The sequence below is a fragment of the Cibotium barometz genome, chromosome 44, assembly GCF_041138505.1.
Source record: "Cibotium barometz isolate CiBa-2024 chromosome 44, ASM4113850v1, whole genome shotgun sequence".
Taxonomy (NCBI): Eukaryota; Viridiplantae; Streptophyta; class Polypodiopsida; order Cyatheales; family Cibotiaceae; genus Cibotium; species Cibotium barometz.
The window spans coordinates 43411762-43437132 of record NC_141089.1 but is presented as its reverse complement, the minus strand read 5'-3'; the positions used below and the strand labels follow the sequence as shown (position 1 = coordinate 43437132).

Sequence of the window (25371 nt, the reverse complement as noted above, 5' to 3'; positions counted from 1 at the left end):
ATCAAGCCTCAGTACTCTATCAAAGGAATGCAGAGATGTGGGTCACTCATTCTAGAAAAAGCTTTGGATCATATATATGTCATTCTAAAAGTTTTCTTTCAATATTACGTGTTGAGTACTTGTGACCGTGAATTTAGAGTAACTAGGATATGCTTTTATCATTGCACTCTTAAGCTTTAGGTCCATGTAACGATGCCATCCACCACTGGAGAATGTCGCAGCCTTACATTTACAACATGAGAGCATTTCGAAGTTCAGCCACTCGATAAAAATGCCTTGTACTTGGCATTCCAAAGATGAAGAGCTTGGAATCATGCCCATGGCCTACTTCCAAGAATGGATTTGGAGAAGAGAAGCTTGGCTGCACTATACTTTGGAAGCCTAAATGATCGGATGAACCTATGTGAGAACAGCCCACTTTTAACACATGGATGAACGATATTGAAAGAATGATCCTACATGTAGTTATTCACCCACAAGGTCCTCGTGCAAATAAGGAAGCATGTAGTTGTCTACCCACAAGGTTCTCATGCAGATAAGGAGGCTAAAGCAACCTTGACCACACTGCAAGGTTAAGTGCCACTGGATAGACCAACTCCCCTTTGAGAGTAATGACTACCCAAATGGCCATCTCCTTGTTCCCAACAAGAAAGAGTAGTTCTCAGTACAAAAGATTAAGAGCAAGAACATTGATTGGCCCACGCAATGGGAGTACAATGAGTTGAAATATACAAGAGCCTCACACAATAGAGAGACTCGTGAGGATGCTACAGGAAAAGCTTAAGGCCAAGAAAAAAGAAACAAGGGTATGGGAGTACAAAGCCATGTTCAAGGATTAACGTTAGAGCGGCGCCATCTCAAAATCCCATCCAACTCCCTAAAATCTGGACTTCAATACAGAAAAAGATGAAGAGTCATTTTTGTGATTGAAAGACCTGGTAGCTGCTCATCAAATCATGAGATGAATAAAGCCCGTATAAGGAAGATAAGCCTCTGAGATGCGTATACAAAAAAGATAATTTTTAAGCAAAACTGGTAGCTTCTGTGACCTCTCACCGACTAGTAGGATAACAATGACGCACCCACCCATTTACATCCCCCCTCCCCCCAACCCATCACCACTGCAGATGCTTTCCTTCCCTGTCAGCAACTCATTACCCATTTATTGTCCTTTTCTTGAATTTATAATGATCAATGGGGCTACATACAAATGCAAGAACTAACGGCTTGCGAGAGGCACCATTAGCGCATTGAAAGTGGAGGAGGGCAGGGTATAAAATAATCAATAGGAGTAACTAAACCATCAATCCTCACGAATACGCATCACAATGTACATGTTTTACATGAAAGTGTGTTAGCTTGGATATATCATTCATGGTGTTGGCAGGAAGTTTAATGAACATACTGGTATTTAAGATGACATCTTTGATGATATTCACCGCAACTTGTGTCCATGTAGGAAGACATTATAATTTGGGTACATTCTAAAAGTATAATGTAGTTTCTCCAAAACTGTCCGTGTCTGTGTTTCTTAAGGACACAAACACAGAGTCTTTTCTGAGGGTGGTGGTGAGGCACTCAATGGGAATTTCTTATGCTTAACTACTACAGTGTCCCACACACAATCTCCTGTGTCCCTGTTTACCTATGAAAGCCTCAGATTTCTGGGGAGCTTCATCACATTCAGAAGATAGGATCAGTCAAATACACATGAGAATTCCCACAAAACATGTAAAAAAGTTTGATCCCATGCCTGAAGCTGAGGTAACTGAGCCTCACTCATCAGAGTCACTGTCGAAAAGAAGAAAGTCACTGATTTGTGACCTGTTTCATAAACTAACATATCAATAGCAATCAAGAGTGCATCCATGACCATGTTCCTTCCTATGGCTGAAAAGTGAAGCTTATTATAAATGTCAAAGCTTGAGTAGGCAAAGAAAGCATACCTCATCCAAATCTCCTTGATCTTAGGATTCACCATCTCCAACCTCTTCATCAGCTGCGGCAGAAAGTGATGTGTTTCACCGCACGCATTTCCTCCCAGAATTTGAAATTGGCAACTGGGACAACATGTTTTGATGAACCTCGAAGGTGACCCATTCATTGGGGCTGCATGGTTGTCTAAATTTTCTCCCTGCCACCTCCTCGGTTCAAAGGCATGAGAAGACGATGCAAGACTTGTGGACTCATTTTGATTCAAGGGGGCACAACACACAGGGCACAATGCCTCTGCTGCTTCATCCTCTGAATCATGGACTCCATTTGATATTGGAGAATGGTTGCTTCTTTTGTGCAGAATAGAGCTTCCATAACTTGATGGACGATTGAAGGAAAACAGCTGAAGCTTTGCTGCTGTACGCATAATTGTACGCTCCCTTGAAGGATTGTCTTCCTGGACATTAGAGATAACGATACTTATCAAAACCCATAGTAGAAGACATCTATTTGCAAACCCAAAAACACCTTGGGAAAGAACCAGATCTATTATTTCACCTGTAACAGTGACACAAAAGAGGCTGAAAGACTATTGATAGTGTTCTGTGGCATTGATAAGGTTGATAAAGTCGGAATAAACACAGACTTCAAACTGCCCAATAAAACAAAACAATATTTTCAGTATACCAAATTCTCACCACACTCTTTACATAATTATTGCAAACTATTTACATAAACTATTGCAAAAAGTAAAGCTCACTGTCTGAGGTGGCAAAGTAGAACCAGCTCTTTTATGACACAATCCCGAAGTGGTAGCACCACAGGAACATGCCATCTGGCATCATAAAACTGCATCTCTGTTGGGAGAGAGAACCCACAACCCTGCAGCCAATTATGCATCTTAATAGCATTCTTGCATGAGTAGTAGCCAATTAGAACTGGTATAATGTGGTGGGGTGAAGGGGGTGGGTGGCAATGTGTATCACAAGGAGAACAGTCCACTGGGTGATGCGCCGCATACAGGGTGGAGAGCTTAGGGATGGGGGGTGACCTGTTGCATCAACGAGGTGGAGTGGGGATGAGGAGTGAGAAGGGGAGACGTCAGGAGGGCCCAGGGTGACATTGTATAAAGGGTGAATGAGTGAACCCAACATTGCAAAAAGTTCCATTCTTGCTCGTGGTAAACAAGAAAAATGTAGTTGTCGATGTACCTTTGCAGTCGCTGAAATCACTCTGGCTGCTATCCTTGATGTGGATAAACCTAACACCAATCTTGTATACCCATGATCTTTTGCAACCTGCTAATAACAATAGAGTTCGTAATTATGATACCAGAAAAAATGTGAACTCATGCCAAAATGTGAACTGCCACTCTTATCTAAACACATACTTGAAAAGCATGGTCACATGGAATATACTTGTTGAAGTGCTTGCATCCGTAAGTGCTGCAGTAAATCCTCCTTTCCTGTGGGATCTGCCACACTCTGCAACAACATCTGCAACCTTTTCTGCCTGCTGCTGCCTACGGCACCATTTGCTCCAGTAACATCAAGCTCAACCTCAGAGTAAACACTGTCCAATGGGACAAGAAGAAACTCATCGGGCTTTCTATCTCCCTCCATAACAATTGCTTTCAACTCCTTGTTCACCATTTCTGAATCAGATGGGGCAAGAGGAAGAACTGAGCTCTCATCCACGTAAGCCACTCCGAAACCAAAAACCTTGGCACTCACGTCATTGCAATGGACTGCATCTCTTTGGGCTTTCTCACGAATCTCAAGAAGATACTCAAGAGCAACCCTGCGAAACACATTCACTTGATCAGAAGCAAATCAAAGCAAAGCTGCATAGATGTCAGCATCAGAAGATGAGGTGACATTCTATAAACTAGGATCATGACTTCTTCTACGAAGTCCATCAAACCATCCTTGCGGTCTTGACTTATTGCAAGGCACATTCAGTATGTCTATTACTTATAAGTTTTGGATCCAACCTCATCGGCTCTTTAAAGAAAATAGAGTCAAGAACTCCTGCAAGGTTTTATTTATGGCAGTCTATATCAACAGACTCAAAGGCTTTGCGACAATTGATGCGCTGTCCCCCACACACATACAACCCACTGAAATATATCAATGAACAAGTGTCCAGACAACTTATTAAGCCAAGAGCGGGGGTGTCCAATGCTGAGTGGACAAGTCTAGGACCAAACAAGACAAATTGCAAGGTAAATTTTAGGCAAACCAAGTGTGGAAGGTGTACCCAAACTGAATATATCTGGACTGGACAGCGATGGGCAGAGGAAGAACAGCCAAATATGTTGCATTAAGGGGCTGGGCAGCAGAGCAACCAAATTGAGCAGCTCACGTGATAGCATGGGTATCCACAGCATAAATTAAATGCAACATACACGTGATTATTTTCACACGTCGTGACCTGGATGGCTGGGTGACCAGCCATATGGGGTGTAAGTACCCTATAAAAAGGATGTTTTCCCTCATTCTTCACCATCTCAACTCAAGCAAGTACAAGCATTGCAGCAAGCCCAGCAAACAGCCCAAACTCAGGAGCAGACATCAGCCCCAAGTGTTCCGTTGTCGCATGCACGCCCGTGCCATGGCTAATCTTTGGCATGAACATTCTTAATCCCTGATTAGTACAGCAGTTAGGACAGCATATACTGTCATCAACGTCAGCATCAGAAGCATCTTCATCAGTATCATCATCTTCATCATCATCAGATCCTCATCGTCATCATAATCATCAGCAATACCATCATCATCAGCACCAGGCTACCAGCATTATCATCATCATCATTAGCATCATCATGACTCATGAGGAGGTACAGAAGGGCTGTAGGCTGGCAGCAGACCCTGTACAGCTAGAAGCGAGGCAACAGGCAGCAGGTATGGGCAGGACCAGCAGTTAAGCGCAGCATTTATCAGCGAAGATTAAGGGTTTTTTGTCCATGAACAGGCCGACAGCAACATGCAGCTGGCCGACTGCATTCCCCAACAAGTATATAAGCATAAGTCATTTTCAGCATTCCATTAAGTCAGTTCATTCAGTTCAACATCAATCTCATTCATCAGTTAGCATGTAGAAGGGCCAAGGGCACCCCTACGGGGCTGACATAGGCCTAAGTCATGTACAAGCATTAAGCAACCTTTTTGTACCATGTAATTAAAGAAAACCTTGACACCCAATCTCTCTCTTCTTCTCTCTCCTCTCTTAATCATGTTTATTTAGCATCAATGTTCTTAATCAAGCTTAGGGTTGTGGATCGGTACAGCAAGGCTTCCGCACATGCAACGTTGGTATCAGAGCATTCAGGCTCAGCCCACCAAGCATTGTCCCAAGGAAGGTGCATAGTTCCAGTTGAAAGGATGCAACAGGGTGGCAGATGGAGTGGTCTCCAAAACAAGCTAAGCCAAAGGAAGCATTCCCTGAGGGTAGGTATGCATACCCAATACCTCATTAAGCTCTCAAATCATTTCCAAAGGCCTAGCAACATGCATGATCAGTTCCGGAAGGTGACCTGAGACTATGTCATAATCCTCCAAAGATATGTGCCATGCGGAAGGATTTCTTGGAGCATGATGGATTCACTTATGTAAAAGTTGGCGACTTTAATGAGTGATTAGAGTTGGTGACTCTTAAGTCAGTAAGAAGAGTTGGTGACTCTGACTACTGTAGTTATGCATTCATGCAAGGGTTGGTGACCCTAGTGTCTGCATAAACTCATGAAAGAGTTGGTGACTGTGTTCAGTGAGTATGTAAACTCATGGAAGGGTTGGTGATCCTGGTGAGTTAGCTGGGCTCATGCAAGGGCAATGGCTCTAGTGAGTACAGAATTTGGATCCAGCATGGGTGGTGCCCATGGTCACAACAGTTTTTCTGTGCAAGATGGCAAGTTGGGAGATTTAATCCACATCATCGTGCACAAGCATTTGCTTGTGAAGTGCACTTCCATGTGCGACTTGTTTTGTTTGCCTGGACATTGCATGGTATTTTGCCTGTGAATGTCAACAGGCATTGGGGACGCCTGGACACCCCGTGGACGTGCGTGTGCACACTTGTTTGGGACTAAGGCGGTGAATTTTATGTAGTAAGTGTGCACACTCAACCTTATTTAATTATTATCTCTTTGTTCACTAAAGTCTATGGTTTCAAGTTCACATTCATTAAAGTTTGGGCAGACAAACTTACAATTTATAAGAGTGTTCATATCGGGCTTGACTATTTTAATGAACCGAGACCATTTATGAGGTTTGGGCACCCGGGCACTGGACCAAAAGCCCGCGACTTGCTAAAAGAGCTGGAGGAGTTATTTTTGATGGCCACGACTTGCTTTTTCTGGGTGCTTGGGGTGTGGAGCAAGCTAAGGGTAGCCAAGAGAGCTGGTCGACTGTTTCTCTAGAGAGCACATGGGCTGTGGACAGCAAAGAAAGGAGATATGAAGCTGGCCAACTACTTCTCTTCTTCTCTTTAGTGCTGGAACAAAGTACCGGTGGCTGGTCGACTGTTGATATACCTGCAGCAGAGCTGGCCGACTACTCCTCCTCTCCTCTTTAGTGCTGGCCGGGTTGTACACAGGCTACAAGGACCAGACAAGTCGCACATAAATTCGATAGGGCTGGTCGACTTTCTGTATTGATTCTCTTTTGGCTGGCTGTACTGAATTACAGCAAATCTCAGCCATATTTCATGGGTTTCCTTGAGATGGAACAGATACAAGTTGTGCCAGGCTTCAACACAGTTTCATGGGATGCAAAACAATTGGTCTAAGTGCTATTTTGGCCTGTTTGGAGCTGCTGAATTGCACAATCGGGTGGACAGCCGTGAAACTAAGGAACAGTTGGTGACTGTTAAGCACTTGATGATTGCTTTGGCCCTGGTTGGTGACCGAGGGTTGGCTTTATTTGGACAGCAATTGGTGACTGCTTTGGCCTTGGTTGGTGACCGAGAATTTGTTCTCTCTGTTGGGCAGTCGGTGAGTGCCTTGCTCTGGTTGGTGCCCGAGAGCTTGTATTGCTTTGTTTTACAAAGATTTGGATAAACATGGTGCCATCACTAATCAAAGGAGTGGAACTCCTGGGCACCCCCATCTTGTACAAGAGATTAGTCTGTTGGTAATAAAGATACCTTGGGGGGGCTTGGCCCAACTTCAGCCCCTAGTGCTGTCATGTGCAAGATTATCATATGCCGTTTCAGGATGTATATGTACATGATGTATGTGACAGATGTGTTGATTCATGCTTATGTTGAGATGTATGTTGAATGTACGCTGTGATTCAAGCCACTGGTTTTCTGTATTACATGTGCCAGGTGCCCGCATGTGACATTGGTATCAGCACCAAGGCTTCTTTCTCTGCTTGAGAAAGGACGATTTTTGGGCATACATAATTTTTCTTGGCTAAGCATACAGAAGAGATAACATGAGCACTCAAGCTAAGTCTCTTGGGCAAGAGAGGGCACATGCCAAGGGCTCTGTTGGAATTGCTTATACTCCTCCTGAGCAAGAGAGGGCAAATGTAGGAGAGACTACTAGTACTGCACATTCAGATCTTGTTGATGTAAGGTCTGAGTTGGAGGCCTTGAGGTCCAAGCGCCTTTGAGGCCATGGTAGCAAAGATGGGATATAAAGATCTCGTGAATTGGCCAAGTCTTATCTAAGAGGACAAAGGGATGTATCCGAGGACCCCAGTGGAAGAAAGGTTTCTCGCTGGGAAGCACATGCAGATTCTAGATTCTGATGATTCAGAAGAGGCCATATCTCGTCCTCATCATACTGCTCCACGCCGAGAGCGTTCTCATCATGTTGATTCCACCCAATCTACGAGTGCTGCTCGGGATAGTGGAAAGCGAGCTCGATATGAGTCCCCTATGGCTAAAACTCATGGGCATGGCAGATCTCATTCAAAGAAGAAAGCCAAAGAGGTCAGGGGATAAGGACATCAAATTTGTGAACTTCTTTGGGAAGCTAGAAGTTACCAAAGCTCTTGCTTTAATTCGGCAGTTTGAGACAGCTTTTTGCAATGAATATTTATTGGAGAAGTCTAAACTGAGACGTGGATATGCACCTAAGAGATATAGCTAGTGATTGTTGGATGGCCAAACTCTTGGACCATAGCCCTGCCCGCAAATGGGCTGAATTCAAAACTCAGTTTACCACCAAACTTTGCAAAAAATGTGCGCAAAGAATGGGATTGGCTAAAACAAGAAGAAGGGGAGTCAGTGCAGACTTACATCACCAAATATTGGAAGGTACTACTGAAAGTTACCTCTTTCATGACACTCTTTGATGAAGAGAAGAAAAGAAAGTTTTAGTCTGGGTTGCATCAGATCATTCAAGAGAGCCTTGAAGTGTACCCAAACCAAACCCTTAACAGTTAACGCATTCGGCTACCGTGGTAGAGATATTGCACATAAAACATGATAAATCTAATCCAATTTCAGATTCTTTCAAGGCCAAAAAGAGGGCTGGTTTTGAACAGAAAAAGGGCGGACAGCCCTTAAAAAGTGATCAAAAAGATGCCCAGGTACAAAGGAACGCCCATTCAAGAAGCCGTGGGGCAAACGCAATGATCATGGGCTGTTAAATCAGCAAAGGATTGAGTATGCACGTGAGGGCAAATGTTTTGGATGTGGAAGTAAAGATCACTTGTATTATGGATGCCCACGAAACCCAAAAAATGCAGATAGTGGCACTGCAAAGCCTCATGTAAATGTTGTGCCAGATGTTTAGGAAATACAGAACATACTTCCATTGAAAGATTCATATGTAAAGCATGGGGATAGCTAAAAGATCAACCCACACTGTTTCTTTTTGATGATGCATCCACGAACAATTAAATTTCTGTGCAAATGGCTACCGCCATAGGATTGGATGTATGAGATTATGGCACTCAAATGGATGCAGATGCAGCTTTTGAGGGTAAAGGAGTGAATGTAACACCAATCATTGGCAAGCTCCGCATTCACATACAGGGCTACCTTGATCATGAGAGCTTTATGGTTGCTCCTCTCACTGGTTGAAATGTTTTGTTGGGAATGCCTTGGCATGCTCGTATGGAGCCAAAGAAATCATACAAAGAAAAGAAGATCTCATTTATGCATAGAGGTAGAGAGATTGTTATAGATCCTGATACTCCAGGAAGTACCATACCTATTGTTAGTCATGTGCAAGTCAATAAGGTAATAAAGAAAGTTTCTTGTTCTTACTTGGTTTTTCTAAGAGAGTGCTGAGCATGAAAGAGTGAATGTTGATCAACTAACTCGAGAGCGAGTAGAGTTCCTGCATCACTATAGTGATTGTTTTCGAGATGCGCTGCCTAGTGAATTACCACATGAGCGTCCTGAAGACCACTGTATTGATATAATACCTGATAGCAAACCGCCCAACCGACCTTCATACAGGGTAGGTGCTAGCCAGCAAGAAGAGATTATGGCGCAAGTAAATGACTTGCTTGATAAAGGGTTGATACAACCCAGCTCATCTCCTTATTGTTCACCTGTGTTATTGGTGCAAAAGAAAGATGGAACATGCATGATGTGCATCGATTATTGTGTCCTTAACAAGTTTCCTATTCCGCGCATCGATGACATTCTTGACAAGTTGGAAGGTACAGCTTGTTTTAGTCGAATTGATCTCAAGGGCACCGCAGGATGTACATAAAACTGATTTCCAAACGCAATTTGGGGTTTATGAGTTCTTGGTAGTGCCATCTGGACTTACCAACGCACCGGCCATGTTCAATTGGATGATGGACAGGATTTTCAGAATGCATAGACAATTTACTAGAACCTTCTTTGATGATATCACTTGGCTATTGTGTTCAAAGAGCTTCGTAGTCACAAGCTCTACATAAATGGTAAGAAGAGTGAATTCTTCTTATCAAAAATTCACTATCTTGGTCACATTGTATCAAAGGAAGGCGTATGCATGGACCCAGTCAAATTGCAGGCAATCAAGGATTGGCCAGAGTTGCGTACAGTACATGAAATTCGAAGTTTCCCGGGATTATACTCGTATTACAAACGATTCATTAAGCACTTTGCTGAAATTGCTTCGCTCTTACATGATCTCACCAAGAAACAGCCAGTTTTTCAGTGGGGTGATGTACAAAAGAAGGCTTTTCATGGCTTAAAGCAAGCCATCATGTCTGGATCGGTTTTGATTGTGCCACATTTGCACAAACCATTCTTCGTTGAATGTGATGCTTCTAGAGATTATATTGGTGCCGTATTTTTCAAATCCCCACGGATCTCCTCATAGAGTGTTCCTGAAACACGACTCGAAACCTGCAAAACAAAGCCAAACAACATGAAGGGGGGTGCAAGCCTGACTCACCACCCAACCATGACAGCCGTGAGCAAAACCCACAAGTCTTGGTTGTCCCCACCGAGCCGAGCTAACTAGCAAGACGCACCAACTAGTCTCTACCTCATGACGTCCCATACCGCACCCTTGCGGGTCTCGAGACTACTGCCGGCCTCAGCTGCATGAAACAGGTGCACGTTTGCACTAGATCCAAGCTCCTGACCGTACAGCTCTCACAAAGACTCACGAGACTCTATGACCCACTGACTAACCTTGGCCACCCTTTTATAGGCTCTTGGCTGATCACACCGGGCGTCCACACTTGGGCGCCCGCCCGTCCATACTTGGGTGCCCGCCCGTCAGTCTATCCCTAGCCCTGCTCGCCAATCAGTCTACCTAGCTTTAAGCTTCCCCAAGCCTCGAAGCTAGTCTTGTGTGCGCACGATAGATACACCCTGTCTCACCGTCTGTGGTATTGGCCAAGCCAAAACCTTCTAGACTCGGTCATAGTCAATGCTCAATCCGTCTCTTGTAATCTTGTGTCCCAAGTAATAATTTCCGTCATTAAAAACTCACATTTACTTAATTTAGCATACAGTCGATTCTATCTTAAAATAGTCAAGACAATCTTGAGGTGTCTAACATGATCCTCAAGAGTACGACTATATACTAAAATATTGTCCAGGAACACAACCACGAACTTCCCCAAATGTTCACGAAAAAGATCGTTCATCATTTACTGGAAAGTGACTGGAGCATTGGTCAACCCAAAAGGTAATACGAGAAACTTGTAATGGCTATACCTAGTCCGAAAGGCAGTTCTTTCGACGTGCTTTTCATGAATACGTATCTGGTGGTAGCTAGTACGTAAATCTATCTTTGTGAAATACTTCGCTCCCACTAAACAGTCAATAAGGTCATCTGATCTAGGGAGAGGATAGCAGTTCTTGATTGTCACTTTGTTCAGTCCTTGTAGTCTACACACATTCGCCAAGTGTTGTCCTTCTTTCTCCTAAGTAACACAGGCGCACCCCAAGGTAATTTACTTGGGCCCCTTGCCAGTATTGTATCATTCCGGGATTCTTCTTGTGTATATAGAGCAGAGTTATACGCCTCTATCTCTCTCTCTCTTGTGCAGTTGTTTTCTGCATTGCGTTTGCTCGTGTTCCAAAATCTGGTCATCATCTCCGCTGCGTATTCTGACATGGTATCAGAGTCCTAGGCTCTAGATAGTTCTTGGGAATTGTGTGAGCAAGAGAGGGACTGTTGTGTTGCTAATTGATGGACTGTTCGGGACTGTTTGAGAAGAGGAGAAGCAAGAGGACAGCCCACCCACCCACCCACCCTTTTTCAGAGTACATCTCCGCAATGGCAGATCTGTTAGAGATGGCCGAGAGACATGTGAAGATCCCGACACTCCCCACGTTCCCAGTGGACCGTCAGTTGGACGGGAACAACTACGGCATATGGAAGGTTATGATGGAATCTGTTCTGGAGTCTTACGACCTCGCTGATTTCGTCGTTGTTGGGGTTCCACGGCCGGAAGTAGAGGAAGGGGAGTTACCGTTGATCCGAAAGGACCGAGAGGCACAGGCACAGATGTGGGATCGTGTCAATGCCAAGGTCCGTTCGTTTATCTTCCTCAACTGCACACCGCAGGTAATCAATCATGTAATGCATATGACGCTAGCCAGAGGTATATGGCAACATTTGGCTTCTCTTTACAACAGGGTATCGCCCATGAAGAGGATTTCCTTGGAAGTACAGATTCGCGTTATGAGCCCTGCAAAGTCGTTGACGATGCGGGAGCATATTAACAAGCTGCAGGCTCTTTAGCAGGAAGTTCTTCAGGCTGGGAAGGAGATATCGTCAAAGGACATGGCCATAACGTTGCTGTCGCATTTGCCCTCTCAGTACTCAGCATTTTACTCGTCTTTGATTACCAATGGCAGGCTCACCACCATCACGTGGGAGGAGCTTGTGCCCATGGTCTTGGACCAAGAGGAACAATTCACGAACCCTCCTCAGGGTGGAGGTTCGGAGGCCTTAACTGGCCAACGATCGAAAGGCCGTAACACAGGTAAAGGAAAGGCTTCATCGAGAAGTCTTCTGAGAAGAAGTCCGTTATTGACCGCGATAAACTAAAGGCAGAGAGGCCCGGTAATGATTGTGGCAAGAAAGACCACTATTGGAGGCAATGTCCCAAGCGGAAGACCGAGAAGGGTGAAGATTCCTCAGTAGCAATCCTGAAGACTCCGGCTTTTGTGCACCTAGAGGTGATGGACACCGATGTTTCATTTTCTTCAGGCAAGGAGGAGGTTGGAGGATTCTCCGCAACGGATACTCGGGAGTGGATTCTAGACAATGGTGCTTCCAAGCACATGACTCCTTCCTGTTCAGATTTACAGGATCTCTGCAGGTATTCTGGTCACATTCTTACTGGGGATACATCCACTATCCCAGTTCATAGTGAGGGCAGGTTGGAGATAGTTCCCGATGGCAAAGGGGGGAATGTCATGTGCACAGTGTGTAACTAGTCTTGTGTCACCAATTGGCCGACCATTTGGTCCATCTCCAGTTTTTGCGTCTCGTTCACTTGAGGCCAGGCCAGTGTGTCGTGTGAAGAGGCCAGTATTTTGCTGACATGGACGGGAGCCAGACTGGTGCCACCCGTGTGTTAGCAGGATGGTGTCGTATGGACGGGAGCCAGACCAGTGCCACCCATGTATGACCTGGACTGTGTTCGACCCATGGGATTGTCACGCCATGGAAGAGCCAGTATTCGTGCCGTGTTTTGCCTATGGGACTATCACACCATAGGGAAACTCGTGCCTGGAACTGTCTTACCTATGGGACTGTCACTCCATAGGAAGACCAGGTTTTTATGTTTTATGTCGTGCCAGTTTTGTGCCGACAGATATTTTGTACTTGTTCCATGAACGGGAGATATGTCCATGTTACTATTTGCACATGCACACATATTTTGCATGTTTGAAACTGTTTTCGCATGACATGTATTTGTGTGTTTGCCTGCTTGACGTGTTACTTACTGAGCGGGGACGCCTGCCAGTGAGTCGTGAAGTCTGCTCTGTATTCTGACGAGTTTTAGTGCATGTGAACAGGTGGTAAGTATGTTGCACATGTTGCTTTTATTATTTTATCTCTAACCTCTTATTTTATAAGGTTAGGTGTTCACATTTATTTAAAAGTGGGCACCCACTTAGGGGCCAAGGTGGGGAGCCCCACTTTAAGTGAGTGTGGGGGTGGGCATGGTCACCTACCCAAACTCCCCACCCACATGCATGCGTAGAAATCTTTAGTGGTAACTTCGCTTTAATTTCTATTAAAAAAAGGTTTCCCCCTTCAAGCGTGGGGATGATTCGCTTCTTTCTTTTTACGTAAGATCACCCGGCGACCATCTTCCTTGCGCATGTTTACCCCAGGCGACTGCTGAATTGTATGCGCTTCTGCTCCCAGGCGAGTGTTGGTGGCTGCGCTTAATCTTCAGCTGGCTGCTTGAACCTTGCAGGCGACTGTTTTTTTTCGCTGCTGCTGGCTGCGCCTGCCTCTACAGGTGGCTGAGAGTTGTTACAGGCGGCTGTTTACTCCACGCTGCTCTCTCTCCCAGGCGGCTGGCTGTACTGTACTACAGGCGGCTGCTCACCTCACATACAGGCAACTTCACCTTGACTGCTGGCGGCTGCTTCTCTTTTCCCAGCCAGGCGCCCATCACACGCTCTGCCTACACAGAGTTGGTTGCCACCATCTGAAGGCCACGCCTCACTCTACAGCTCCTCTCCTGCAGGCAACTGTGCCATCTCAACAAAGTGGTTGCTCTTACTGTCCAGCAGGCTGCAAGTGACTGTGCACTCCTTCTCCAATCAGGCAAGAGGTTGTGCACTCCATCTCCAATCAGCAGCCAGGTCTCTCTCCTCACTTGCAAGTGGATGTTTCTCTCTCACAGCAGGCGGCTGTGTCCTTTGTGGTGGTACATCCTCTCCACTGGTGTTCTACAAGGAGACTTCGCATCACCTGGGTGACTTCATCATACCACAAGTATTGGTTTTCTATCAACCATCTACAAGTAAGTGATTTTCAGATTTGAGTAAAGTATTTTATGTTTAAATCTGATAAAGGATTCATCCCGCTCGGCCAACACCCGTTCGGTGCCGGGTTGTCCAAGCTATATTGGCGAACCTCGGTCCAAAGGTGCTGAGATCGGGAGAGCCAGGCGTTAGTACGAGAGCGCCTGTCTGTGCGTGGTCTCGGAACACCAGTGAGGCGCTCTCCGCGGAGTCCAGTGAAAGCACAAGACCGCAGAGATTGGACCACACTAGTGGTCGTTCTGCTTCGAGCTTCTACATCGAAATTCGAGCCTACTTGTTTGGTACTGTTTTCATATGTACATGGACATTATCTGGTTCTTGGAACCCATGGAGCATTGTATTCATTAAATACTCCCAATAAATATATCATATATTGAGGGGGGGGTCGGCCCGTTCCGGCCCCAGTGCTGGTGTCCATTTTTCCATTTCATTTCATTTAAATTTCAAGTTGTTTTAAGTTGTCCATTTCAAATTTGTGGTTTTAAAGTTGTGCTATTAAGCGTATGGGTGTCCAACGGAGTCTTTCCCACCTGACGGGATCGGTTTCATTGGTATCAGAGCACGGTTGTTTCCCTCTTCCTAGTGGGGAAACGAACCTGTGTACTGGACATCCCGCTTTTAGCAAACTTAAAACACAATGGACAGCCAAGGCAACCCTTTGGAAGTACCAAATTCGAGGGGTCCATCTAGTGCCTCTCGTGGGTTTGATGCCCTGCGTGGAAGACACAAGCCCCTTGAAAGGGTTATGGATAGTGAATCCAAGGGTCAACTGTCTCCAGGAAAGACAGTTATGCTTGAACAAGAGCCTGAAGCTATGAGGGCTGAAATGGAACATATGAGAAAACTTTTGCAGGCTCAAGAGCAAGAATTAAAGTTTTTGCATGAAGATCCCCATCTACAAAGTGCTTTTGAAGCCAGGAAGGCTAATGCTATGGTTGATGTAACTTTTGAATCAATGGCTCGTGAAGTGGGCAAGAAACCAAGGGAGTTGGTACTTGCCTATCTCCTTCGCAAAGGTGATATCAAAGAGGGGGATGACGGAGAGCTGAAATTCAGAAATCCACCTCGTTTGAAGCATGGAGATCCTGCATCCCAAAGGCTGAAATCTTTTATGCAAAAGGAAGAGGTGACTGTCACCTCTCGACATGCATCCTCTCCACAAGGCACAAAGCCTGATAGATATATGTATGCCAGTGCTCATGGAGGGCATGAAAGTCACATGCATGCAAGATATGTATCTCATGGTGACATGTCTACTTCCAGAAAAATTTTGCCTTTTGAGTTGTCTCATGGAGAGACAATGCCATATGCAGGTAAGTCACATGCATCTGAGCTTCGAGTTCGTGGAGCACATGCCACCGTGCCCCATGAAGCTTCTATGACGGCCCATGGAGCCCATGCAGATAGGGCTACCCCGTTGGATAAGGGGAAAAGAAAAAGAGAAGACCATGAGCCTCATGCCAAGAAGCTCAAGGAGTTCAAAGCAGGTGACAAATCTGTCAAATTTGATGTCTTTCATGGTGAACATGATGCTTCTAAGGTGTTAGCATTTGTGGCACAGTTCGACATTGCTTTTAGAGATGAGGATTTCACAGAAAAGTCAAAGGTGCGCCATGCTAGCATGTTTTTGAAAGAGACTGCTGCCCATTGGTGGATCACTGAAAAGATCACCAAGGATCCCATTTCTACTTGGAAGGAATTCAAAGATAGATTTTATGCTCAGTTCTTGCCACCCAATGCAGAGCAAACTCTCACTCAAAAGTGGGACAGGCTGGAACAAAAAGATAATGAGAGTGTGCAACATTATGTTAACAAATTCTGGAAAGTGTTGCTGGAAGTCACTCCCTTCATGCAAATCACTGAGGATGAAAGAAAGAGGAAGTTTCGTTCTGGATTGCAGCCTGCATATCGATCGGGAATTGAATTGCACCCGAAACATACGTTGCAACAACTCACAGCTTCTGCTCTTGCTACGGAGCAATTGGTGCTCAAGATCAAGCAGGATCAAGGAGGTTCCAAGGGGAAGGACAAGGCTGTCCCAAATCAGCAAAAGGGTGGACAGCCACCTAAAAAGAACTTCCTGGAGCCTTACAAGGGTGGTAAAGCTGAAAATAACACATCTAAAGAACAGGGTCCAAGAAAGAACAAATTTGGATTAACCCCGGAGCAAAGAGAGCAATATGCTAAGGATGGAAAATGCTTTTCTTGTGGTAGCAAAGACCACATGTTTCGGCAATGCCCAGATCGTAAACCAAAGCACGAGGACAAGCACACCAAAGCAAATGTTCATGCAGTTCCTGATGTGCAAGGAAATACAGGTCATGATGCAAAAGAGCGTATGGTTTGCAAGGCTTGGGGGCAAATCAAGGATCAGCCCGCACTCTTCATGTTTGATGACTGTGCAACTGACAATTTCATCTCTATGCAAATGGCAGCTGCATTGGGTATTGAGGTTGAAAACATGGGACCTCATATTGAAGCCGAAGCTGCATTTATTGGTAAAGAGGTACAGGTTACCCCTTTGATAGGGAAGTTGCGTATCCATATTCAGGGCTACCTTGATAATGAGCATTTTCTAGTTGCTCCTCTGAATGGATGTGATGTATTGTTGGGCAAGCCATGGCACCATAGGCTTGAGCCCCGCAAAGACTACAAGTCCAATATGATTTCTTTTATGCATAAAGGCCGCATGCATTTTATTGATGCTGGCAAAGAAGGGGATTCCATCCCAGTTGTATCACACATCCAAATTAATAAAGCAATGAAAAAGAGTCTTTCAGCGTACTTGGTTTTTGTGCGTGATAGTCTTGTGCCAAATCATCAAAATGTGGATGCTATGTCTAATGATAGGCTGAATTTTCTTAATGCATTCAACGATTGTTTTGCTGACTCGTTGCCAGGTGAATTACCTCCCCAAAGACCCGAAGATCATCGTATAGATCTTGTGCCAGGTAGTTCTCCTCCTAACAAACCCGCATACCGAGTGAGTGCTGCACAACAAGAAGAAATTATGAAGCAGGTAAACGAGCTTTTAGAGAAAGGTTTGGTTCAGCCCAGTTCCTCACCTTACTGCTCTCCTGTGCTTCTTGTTCAAAAGAAGGACGGATCATTCCGTATGTGTGTGGACTATAGAGCTTTGAACAAGCTTACCATCAAGAACAGATTTCCTATTCCACGTATTGATGATATCTTGGATAAGCTTGATGGCTCAGCTTGCTTTAGCAGACTTGATTTGAAGAGTGGTTATCACCAGTTACGTGTGGTGCCACAAGATGTCCATAAGACTGCATTCAGGGCAGCCTTCGGATTATATGAATTCTTGGTAATGCCTTTTGGTCTCACCAATGCTCCTGCTACTTTTAATCGTATGATGGATAGGATATTCCGACCCCATCGCAAGTTTACAGGAGTCTTCTTTGATGATATCTTGGTTTTCTCCAAGAATGAGCAGGAACACAGAACTCATTTGGTCACAGTGTTCGAAGAGTTGCGGAAGCATAAACTTTTCGTCAATGCAAAGAAAAGTGAGTTTTTCCTTTCAGAGATTCATTATCTGGGACATATTGTATCCAAGGATGGAGTTACAATGGACCCTGCAAAGATAGAGACTATTCGGAATTGGCCTGAATTGCAAAACCTACATCAAGTACGTAGTTTTTTGGGATTATGTTCGTATTACAGGCGTTTCATAAGGCATTTTGCTATGATTGCCACTCCTCTACATGATCTCACAAAGAAGAAAACTGCTTTCAAATGGACTTCAAAGGAACAGGATGCTTTCTTGCAACTCAAGCATGCGATCATATGTGGTCTAGTATTGATTGTTCCTGACTTGCACAAGTCATTCGTGGTTGAATGTGATGCTTGTGGTGATTGCATAGGAGCTGTCCTAAATCAAGAAGGGCATGCAGTTGCATACGAGAGCCGTCGTTTGCATGATGCTGAGCTTCATATGGATATCTATGAGAAAGAGCTCTTGCCTGTAATTCACGCCTTAAAGATTTGGAAACACTACCTTCTTGGGGCTGAATTTGTAGTCAAGACAGATCATCAAAGCTTGAGATACTTTCTATCTCAAACCAAGCTTTCAGAAAAGCAGATGAGAATGGCAAATTTTCTTTCCATGTTTCATTTTCAGATTGTGCATACTCCAGGAAAGAAAAATGTAGTGGCCGATGCACTATCTAGGAGGCCTTATGTTGCTGCAGTTTCAGTGGCCTCTCATGGAGATCTATCTGCTATGAGAGATTTGTATCATCTGGATGCTGATTTTTGCCATATATGGACTGATTTGATGGCTGGTCATTCACATGCCTCTTATGTTATCAATGAGGGTTATCTCATGAAGGATAATTGCCTGTGTGTGGTGAAGGATTTGCGTCCAAAGGTTATGGACGAATGTCACGCTCCACCTTATGCTGGTCATAGAGGTATTATGCCTACTACTCGCATGATTCAGAGGTATTTCTTTTGGCCAAGCATGCGTAAAGACATTGAGGCTTATGTGCGTGCATGTATTACTTGCCAAAAGGTGAAATTTGACAGGCAAAAACCTCCAGGTTTGCTTCAGCCATTGCCTATTCCCTCGCAACCTTGGGAAAGTATCACGATGGATTTTATTATGGATTTGCCTAGATCCCAGCATGGGAATGATGCTATTTGGACTATTGTGGACAGGTTTAGCAAGCAAGCTCATTTCTTGCCCGTCAAGAAAACCATCAAAGCTGATCATATGGTAAAGCTTTTTCTTGCTAATATTTTCAAGCATCATGGTATGCCTAAATCCATTGTTGGGGATAGAGATCCCAGGACTACAAGCCTATTTTGGAGGGCTTTGTTTGATAATATGGGTACTAAGCTTGAGTTTTCATCAGCTTATCATCCCCAAACGGATGGCCAAAGTGAAGCTGCAAATTCAGCCGTATTGGATTTGTTGAAGTGTTATGTGGCAGATCAAAAGAGTGCATGGGAGAAGTATCTTCCACTTGTTGAGTTTGCCTACAACAATACAATCCATGCTTCCACAGGAAAGGCTCCGTTTGAGATTATTTATGGCAGAGTGGTCTTGCCACCCATCCTTCGTACAAAGGATGAGATTTTTGCAGCTGATGAATATGTTCGTGACTTGGATGTTGCCTTTGGTCAGGTGCGGACAGCCATTGCAAGATCTCAGGATAAGCATAAAATGGCTGCTGACAAGCATAGAAGGGACATGGAAGTCAAAGAAGGTGATTGGGTATTGCTGAAATTTGAGAAGGCTAGGCTTCGGAAGAGGCCAGGACGAGAAGGATCATATCCTAAGCTTTCTCCTCGCTATTATGGACCCTTCAAGGTGATTCACAAGATCAATGAAGTGTCCTACAGACTTGCTTTACCTAGTCATTGGAAGATTCACAATGCTTTTCATGTGAGTCTATTTCGGAAATATGTGGGGCCAGATCCTGATGAGCCTGTCACAGAAGATCCGCCAGAGATTGAAGAGCTTGAGGAGATCCTCCAGCCAGAACAGATTGTTTTTCACAAGGAGAGAAAGCTACCTGCAAGAAAGCTTTCCAGGAGATACCTCGTGAAGTTTAAGAATTATTTGCCTATTGATGCCAAATGGGTAAATGAGGATTATTTTGCAGATTATCCGCAATTGTTGCAGGCATATCTTGAGGCTTTTCAGTTGAGGTCAACTCTTTAGAAGCCCGGGGGGATGTCACCAATTGGCCGACCATTTGGTCCATCTCCAGTTTTTGCGTCTCGTTCACTTGAGGCCAGGCCAGTGTCTCGTGTGAAGAGGCCAGTATTTTGCTGACATGGATGGGAGCCAGACTGGTGCCACCCGTGTGTTAGCAGGATGGTGTCGTATGGACGGGAGCCAGACCAGTGCCACCCGTGTATGACCTGGACTGTGTTCGACCCATGGGATTGTCACGCCATGGAAGAGCCAGTATTCGTGCCGTGTTTTGCCTATGGGATTGTCACACCATAGGGAAACTCGTGCCTGGAACTGTGTCTTACCTATGGGACTGTCACTCCATAGGAAGACCAGGTTTTTATGTTTTATGTCGTGCCAGTTTTGTGCCGACAGATATTTTGTACTTGTTCCATGAACGGGAGATATGTCCATGTTACTATTTGCACATGCACACATATTTTGAATGTTTGAAACTGTTTTCGCATGACATGTATTTGCGTGTTTGCCTGCTTGACGTGTTACTTACTGAGCGGGGACGCCTGCCAGTGAGTCGTGAAGTCTGCTCTGTATTCTGACGAGTTTTAGTGCATGTGAACAGGTGGTAAGTATGTTGCACATGTTGCTTTTATTATTTTATCTCTAACCTCTTATTTTATAAGGTTAGGTGTTCACATTTATTTAAAAGTGGGCACCCACTTAGGGGCCAAGGTGGGGAGCCCCACTTTAAGTGAGTGTGGGGGTGGGCATGGTCACCTACCCAAACTCCCCACCCACATGCATGCGTAGAAATCTTTAGTGGTAACTTCACTTTAATTTCTATTAAAAAAAGGTTTCCCCCTTCAAGCGTGGGGATGATTCGCTTCTTTCTTTTTACGTAAGATCACCCGGTGACCATCTTCCTTGCGCATGTTTACCCCAGGCGACTGCTGAATTGTATGCGCTTCTGCTCCCAGGCGAGTGCTGGTGGCTGCGCTTAATCTTCAGCTGGCTGCTTGAACCTTGCAGGCGACTGTTTTTTTTTTGGCTGCTGCTGCTGGCTGCGCCTGCCTCTACAGGTGGCTGAGAGTTGTTACAAGCGGCTGTTTACTCCACGCTGCTCTCTCTCCCAGGCGGCTGGCTGTACTGTACTACAGGCGGCTGCTCACCTCACATACAGGCAACTTCACCTTGACTGCTGGCGGCTGCTTCTCTTTTCCCAGCCAGGCGCCCATCACACGCTCTGCCTACACAGAGTTGGTTGCCACCATCTGAAGGCCACGCCTCACTCTACAGCTCCTCTCCTGCAGGCAACTGTGCCATCTCAACAAAGTGGTTGCTCTTACTGTCCAGCAGGCTGCAAGTGACTGTGCACTCCTTCTCCAATCAGGCAAGAGGTTGTGCACTCCATCTCCAATCAGCAGCCAGGTCTCTCTCCTCACTTGCAAGTGGATGTTTCTCTCTCACAGCAGGCGGCTGTGTCCTTTGTGGTGGTACATCCTCTCCACTGGTGTTCTACAAGGAGACTTCGCATCACCTGGGTGACTTCATCATACCACAAGTATTGGTTTTCTATCAACCATCTACAAGTAAGTGATTTTCAGATTTGAGTAAAGTATTTTATGTTTAAATCTAATAAAGGATTCATCCCGCTCGGCCAACACCCGTTCGGTGCCGGGTTGTCCAAGCTATATTGGCGAACCTCGGTCCAAAGGTGCTGAGATCGGGAGAGCCAGGCGTTAGTACGAGAGCGCCTGTCTGTGCGTGGTCTCGGAACACCAGTGAGGCGCTCTCCGCGGAGTCCAGTGAAAGCACAAGACCGCAGAGATTGGACCACACTAGTGGTCGTTCTGCTTCGAGCTTCTACATCGAAATTCGAGCCTACTTGTTTGGTACTGTTTTCATATGTACATGGACATTATCTGGTTCTTGGAACCCATGGAGCATTGTATTCATTAAATACTCCCAATAAATATATCATATATTGAGGGGGGGGTCGGCCCGTTCCGGCCCCAGTGCTGGTGTCCATTTTTCCATTTCATTTCATTTAAATTTCAAGTTGTTTTAAGTTGTCCATTTCAAATTTGTGGTTTTAAAGTTGTGCTATTAAGCGTATGGGTGTCCAACGGAGTCTTTCCCACCTGACGGGATCGGTTTCATTGGTATCAGAGCACGGTTGTTTCCCTCTTCCTAGTGGGGAAACGAACCTGTGTACTGGACATCCCGCTTTTAGCAAACTTAAAACACAATGGACAGCCAAGGCAACCCTTTGGAAGTACCAAATTCGAGGGGTCCATCTAGTGCCTCTCGTGGGTTTGATGCCCTGCGTGGAAGACACAAGCCCCTTGAAAGGGTTATGGATAGTGAATCCAAGGGTCAACTGTCTCCAGGAAAGACAGTTATGCTTGAACAAGAGCCTGAAGCTATGAGGGCTGAAATGGAACATATGAGAAACTTTTGCAGGCTCAAGAGCAAGAATTAAAGTTTTTGCATGAAGATCCCCATCTACAAAGTGCTTTTGAAGCCAGGAAGGCTAATGCTATGGTTGATGTAACTTTTGAATCAATGGCTCATGAAGTGGGCAAGAAACCAAGGGAGTTGGCACTTGCCTATCTCCTTCGCAAAGGTGATATCAAAGAGGGGGATGACGGAGAGCTGAAATTCAGAAATCCACCTCGTTTGAAGCATGGAGATCCTGCATCCCAAAGGCTGAAATCTTTTATGCAAAAGGAAGAGGTGACTGTCACCTCTCGACATGCATCCTCTCCACAAGGCACAAAGCCTGATAGATATATGTATGCCAGTGCTCATGGAGGGCATGAAAGTCACATGCATGCAAGATATGTATCTCATGGTGACATGTCTACTTCCAGAAAAATTTTGCCTTTTGAGTTGTCTCATGGAGAGACAATGCCATATGCAGGTAAGTCACATGCATCTGAGCTTCGAGTTCGTGGAGCACATGCCACCGTGCCCCATGAAGCTTCTATGAGACGGCCCATGGAGCCCATGCAGATAGGGCTACCCCGTTGGATAAGGGGAAAAGAAAAAGAGAAGACCATGAGCCTCATGCCAGGAAGCTCAAGGAGTTCAAAGCAGGTGACAAATCTGTGGGAACAACCAGATCTTGTGGTCGACGAAGGACCCCCTTTAGAAACGGAAGTATGTCTCACATAGGTTAGAGAGGGAAAATCTAGTGATGTAAACGTTACCTCTCGTTCCCACTCCGGGAAAAAGCCAGGGCTGGTCCTCAAAACTGGAGAGGTACCATGACATCCTGTAACTGTAATGCAACATCCTCTTGCGAGGAAACCAAATCCTATGCCTGCAATGCCTCATTCTCCAAGGAAGAATCAACATCAACTGAGACGAGACCTGCATAAGGGTTGGGGTGCTTCAATAGAGATGCGGGTGAAGGAGAAGATGCGAGGATCCGAGGGCGCCTGCCATCTCTAACCACAACCGAACGCTGTGTGGTCTGTTGTCGCATAGGGGAAACTCGAGTCTCGACAACTGCAGAAGGCATCCGATGGGTAGGACCACGCCACCTCCTAGCATGGTCCCTCAATCTGGAACAATCTCTAGCAATGTGGCCCTGTCGAGGACAAATCCAACACTGGTCAAGTCTGCCTGTAATCTCCATCCTTTGGCGGAAACGAGAGGCGTTAGGTCTCTAAAGCATAATATGGTCGTAAGTAATCGATGGATCAGGAACATGCACAAGGACCCAGGGTACACCATTAGAAGTGGCAGTAAGAGCCGCGGAAGCTAAGATGGAAGAGCCCGGAAGGGCCGGTACCTCTAGAACCCGGCCAAAGGATGCTCTTATGGAACCTAAAAGCTTCCAATAAGACCGAGAAAGAGCAGGGAACCGCAGTGAGTCCAAGGTAAGGCATTGATCCTCCACCACTGGATCAAAGCCCACCTAGTACTAAAAAAAGAAAATCTTTCTAGGGCAAAGAGGGAAGGGACCGCCTTCCAAAACCTAAGAAGTAGCTTCTAGAGAATGAAAGTCCACCTGGAAGAAGCCTCGACCAAGCAAACGAGTATCCTAGAAGTGCAAAAGCAACTCCGAAAGAAGAACTACTAGAAGCCATTCACGGGCGAACGAGAGGGGTGGGAGCCATGAACCCTCGCAACAAGGGTGGTCTAGACCTCAATGTCAATGTCATGCTGAAGAGAGGTGAGCTTGTCTTGCAAAAAATTAATGATTCTCCCGGCCTGTGGGGGTGACGAAAGATTGACTGCAGCAGCCAATCGACAGTGGGCGGTCGACTTGAATCCCGTTTTAATCTCCACGCAAGCGATTCTTCTTCTTGAGCAGGTTTCGAAACCAATTGCAGATATGTCGTTTTCAATGCATTTACAAGATCGGGAGAGACAAGCCATAAGGTTTCAGTTTCTCTTATTACGAAGGGCAAAAGTCTCATGGACTTGCAATGATCTGGATGCTCAATGCACATGCACTCAGCACGCACACATATGAACAGTATGGTCTCTAAGTCTCTTAGACTGTTTTGCAAATGAAAAAGAAGGAAAGGCCATAAAATAAGAGTAATTATTTTATAGGAAGAATTTGGGAAATACCTGGAAGCAGGGCCGCCTGAGAAGGCGAGGAGAACCTTGTGGGTGGGATGGATGAGCTCGTGGGTGTTGATGGCCGTCTTGAACTTGGAGAAGAGGGAGGCGTTGAGGCAGGAACCGCACAGCACCTCCGTCTGGTTGGCCGCAACCTGAGCAGGGGCCTCCTTGCACTTGCAGCATACCTTGGCTTGCCATGACGATAATGATGCCTGAGATGGTCGTAACGATGGCGATGGCGATGAACAAGAACAAGAGCCCCCTGTGCACGCTTCACAGCCCTGCCCACCACACTCCATCTCTCCCTCTCCCTCTCCCTCTCCCTATATACAAAGAGCTGCCTAAAAACAAGAGAAAATTGTAAAATTTGAGAAACTTTTCGAAGTAAGGGTTCAAATCAGTATATCTCTATATAGATATTATAAAAGGAGAGTTTCATGAAGCTGGCACATGGCAATAATTTTTAATGCTCACTTAAGATCTTGAATTGGCTTTAATCTAAAAATTCTGGTGTAATGTTTTGGTCTCAAAGCTTTTGATGATCAGTCGAAGCACCTAGTTGATCTTATCTTATTGCTTTAGCTAATTTAGTTAATGTTTTGATATATGCATGCCTTACGTATATGTGGCTTACATGCACATGTCTTTATGTAAGCTATTTGTTATCTATGCTATGGCTCTAAAGGAGAATTATGTCTTGTTTTGAACCTTACATTTATTATGAATCTAGTTCTTTGTTGATTACTCATTTATACCTTTAAAGCGGAATA

At 45.2% G+C, this 25371-nt stretch overlaps 1 protein-coding gene across 1 annotated transcript; it reads right to left on the bottom strand.

The window, feature by feature from the left end:
* Nucleotides 1-1161: 1161 nt before the first annotated feature.
* LOC147613319 (Adenine nucleotide alpha hydrolases-like superfamily protein) lies at nt 1162-24988 on the bottom strand. Its single transcript, XM_086782608.1, has 7 exons — nt 24608-24988; nt 3354-3735; nt 3147-3233; nt 2696-2817; nt 2494-2587; nt 1947-2392; nt 1162-1824 (listed from the first exon to the last, which is right to left on the bottom strand). The coding sequence occupies exons 1-7, from the start codon at nt 24898-24900 to the stop codon at nt 1776-1778; spliced, it is 1473 nt and encodes a 490-aa protein (XP_086638734.1). The 5' UTR covers nt 24901-24988; the 3' UTR covers nt 1162-1775.
* Nucleotides 24989-25371: the final 383 nt, after the last annotated feature.

Bases quoted from the DNA above. Each gene is read 5' to 3' on its own strand.
- LOC147613319 (XM_086782608.1), bottom strand. From the start codon at position 24,900: ATGGAGTGTGGTGGGCAGGGCTGTGAAGCGTGCACAGGGGGCTCTTGT. The intron at 2,818-3,146 runs GTACATCGACAA...AATTGGCTGCAG, and splicing joins TGATTTCAGCGACTGCAAAG to GGTTGTGGGTTCTCTCTCCC. The intron at 2,393-2,493 runs GTGAAATAATAG...TCTAATGTCCAG, and splicing joins CTTTTGTGTCACTGTTACAG to GAAGACAATCCTTCAAGGGA.